Below are 2,208 nucleotides of genomic sequence, written 5' to 3' on the forward strand. Positions count from 1 at the left end.
CCAATTTAACAAGTCCTCTCTATTGAGTATTTCCGTGCCCTTCATGATTCTATAGATTAGGGGCAGGCAACCTTTTCAGAGTGAGGGCCAGACTTTTGGAAGGAGGCTGCGGGCCAGAATGAATTACGAAATCCCCAGAATTACTCTATTTTGTAAAATACACTGAATACAATGAATAAATTATACATGAATTGCATTGAACACCCTAAAAATCAATGAGACTGCTGGTGCTGTTTGCCATTAAGAAGTATTTCCATGTCTGGCTCGATGGATGAGGTAGACAACAGAAGAATGTCACTGAGGTGGTGGTCTGAGAGTTGGGAGCGAAGGTGAGATTTCGTGTACTTCATTTTGGAGAAGAGCTGTTCACAACAATAGGTGCTGCCAAACATGGCCACAATGCGTTGAAAATGTGCAATGTATTTTTGAAAATTGTTTGAAGTGAGGACAATGTTGTGGAAGAAGGACAATGAAGAAGAGGTGCAGAACTTCGCCTTCATTTCATCATTGCACTGCAGCTCCACAAACTCCATCTGCAAGGAGGCAGGGGCATCTTCCAGAGGGAAGTCAAAGGGAGCAGTGAAAAGCTTGAAGACTGCAACTAGCACCCTGACTCCTGCAAAATAGGAAGCAAATTCCTCACGCAGAAAGGTGACGACACTAACGCAAGTGTCCAGGTCCATGTCATCAGGGGCACAAGCAGCAAGGAGAGGAAAATGCACAAACTGACCAGAAGCCATTGAGGTCCCCACAAGCACAGCTTAACCTCGAAGGCAGTGATGTGCGCGTATTTGTCTGTCACGATAATATCTTTGCCTTGCAGCATCATGTTGAGGGTGTTCAGGTGAGCCGTGATATCCATGACCAGGGCCAGGTGAGCTAGCCACCACAGATCAGAGAATTGATCAGCATGGGGAACATTATTCTGACATAGGAAGGTGGCAATCTCCTGTTGTAGGTCTCACAAACGATACAGTATGGCCCCACAACTTAGCCAGCATACCTTACAGAAGTAGAGCAGGTCACTGTAGTGCACGTTCACCTTGTCCATCAGTACCTGCAACTGATGGTGGCTAAGGCTGCGGGAAAGGATGGGGTCGACAACCTTCACCACGACAGACATGACATCGAGGTTGGCAGACTTGGCACACAGGGACTCTTGGTGGATGATGCAGTGCATCATGTTATTGGGCTGAGTATATCCACCAGCATCACGGTGGCACACTAGCAGCGAAGCGGCGCCCTTCTTCTCCCCAACCATTGCTGGGGCACCATCGGTTGTCACACACATAAGACAGGAGAGGTCCAGGGAGTGCTGATCAACACACTGAAGCACGGCATCGCAGATGTCTTGCCCAGTGGTTGTGCTGCACAGCAGGACATGCTGGAGGAATTCCTTACACACCTGGAGGTCAGCGGTGGATGAACATGGCCAGCTGGGCCGTGTCCTTTGTGTCGATGCTCTCATCCAGAGTGAGGGAAAAGGTGACGAAGTTGAGCTGCTTGTATTGAGGGAGTCATGCACGTTGTCCGACATATCCTCGATGTGACGACGAATGGTGCGGATTGAAAGGCTCATGCTCTCAAAGGCAGAATGCTGCTCTGGACAGATGGAGTCCACTACAGCGAGGAGGCATTCTTTGATGAAGTCCCCATCCGTAAATGGCTTCATTCGGCGAGCAAGGATGCAGGAGACTTCATAACTGGTGCGTGTCACCTTTTCGGCCTCAGCATTCTGCTTGCGGAAGAGTAAAGTTTGTTTCCTCCAGGTTGCCTGATAGTCTAACGATGGTGTCCTTCCTCTCAGTGGCAGACATCAACGCAAAGTTTGACAATAGGTGCTATGTCTCCCAGTGGCGGCGCACGTTGTACTCTTTTAGGGCAGCCACACTCTTGAAGCATATGAAGCACTGGGCCTGTCCAAAGCACTTGATCAAGGAGTACTTCTCCCACTCAGGGAGGAAGGTCCGATGCTCAAGGTTCACTTTCCTCTTATTAACACACTGGGTCGCAGACATAATGACCTGAAGAGGAAGAAAATGAGGTATATCAACAATGAATAAGTGAAATAATGGTGCACTGATTGTAATGTACGTCATCTAATTTAAATATAATTAATTAGTAGCTACATAATTTTAGTAGTTGTAACTGATTTCTTATAAGAAATAACTGTAATTGATCTGTACTGACCAAAAAGCTTACATACCT

At 47.3% G+C, this 2,208-nt stretch overlaps 1 protein-coding gene across 1 annotated transcript; it reads right to left on the reverse strand.

The window, feature by feature from the left end:
• Positions 1-961: 961 nt before the first annotated feature.
• On the reverse strand, positions 962-1,672 carry LOC143035550 (general transcription factor II-I repeat domain-containing protein 2A-like). The gene has a single exon (XM_076202419.1). The coding sequence runs from the start codon at positions 1,670-1,672 to the stop codon at positions 962-964; it is 711 nt and encodes a 236-aa protein (XP_076058534.1).
• Between the last annotated feature and the right edge of the window lie 536 nt (positions 1,673-2,208).

This window comes from Oratosquilla oratoria, chromosome 2 (assembly GCF_046742065.1).
Source record: "Oratosquilla oratoria isolate Oo_2021 chromosome 2, ASM4674206v1, whole genome shotgun sequence".
Lineage (NCBI taxonomy): Eukaryota > Metazoa > Arthropoda > Malacostraca > Stomatopoda > Squillidae > Oratosquilla > Oratosquilla oratoria.

Coding starts and splice junctions, on each gene's coding strand:
- LOC143035550 (XM_076202419.1), bottom strand. CDS start 1,672: ATGAAGCCATTTACGGATGGGGACTTCATCAAAGAATGCCTCCTCGCT.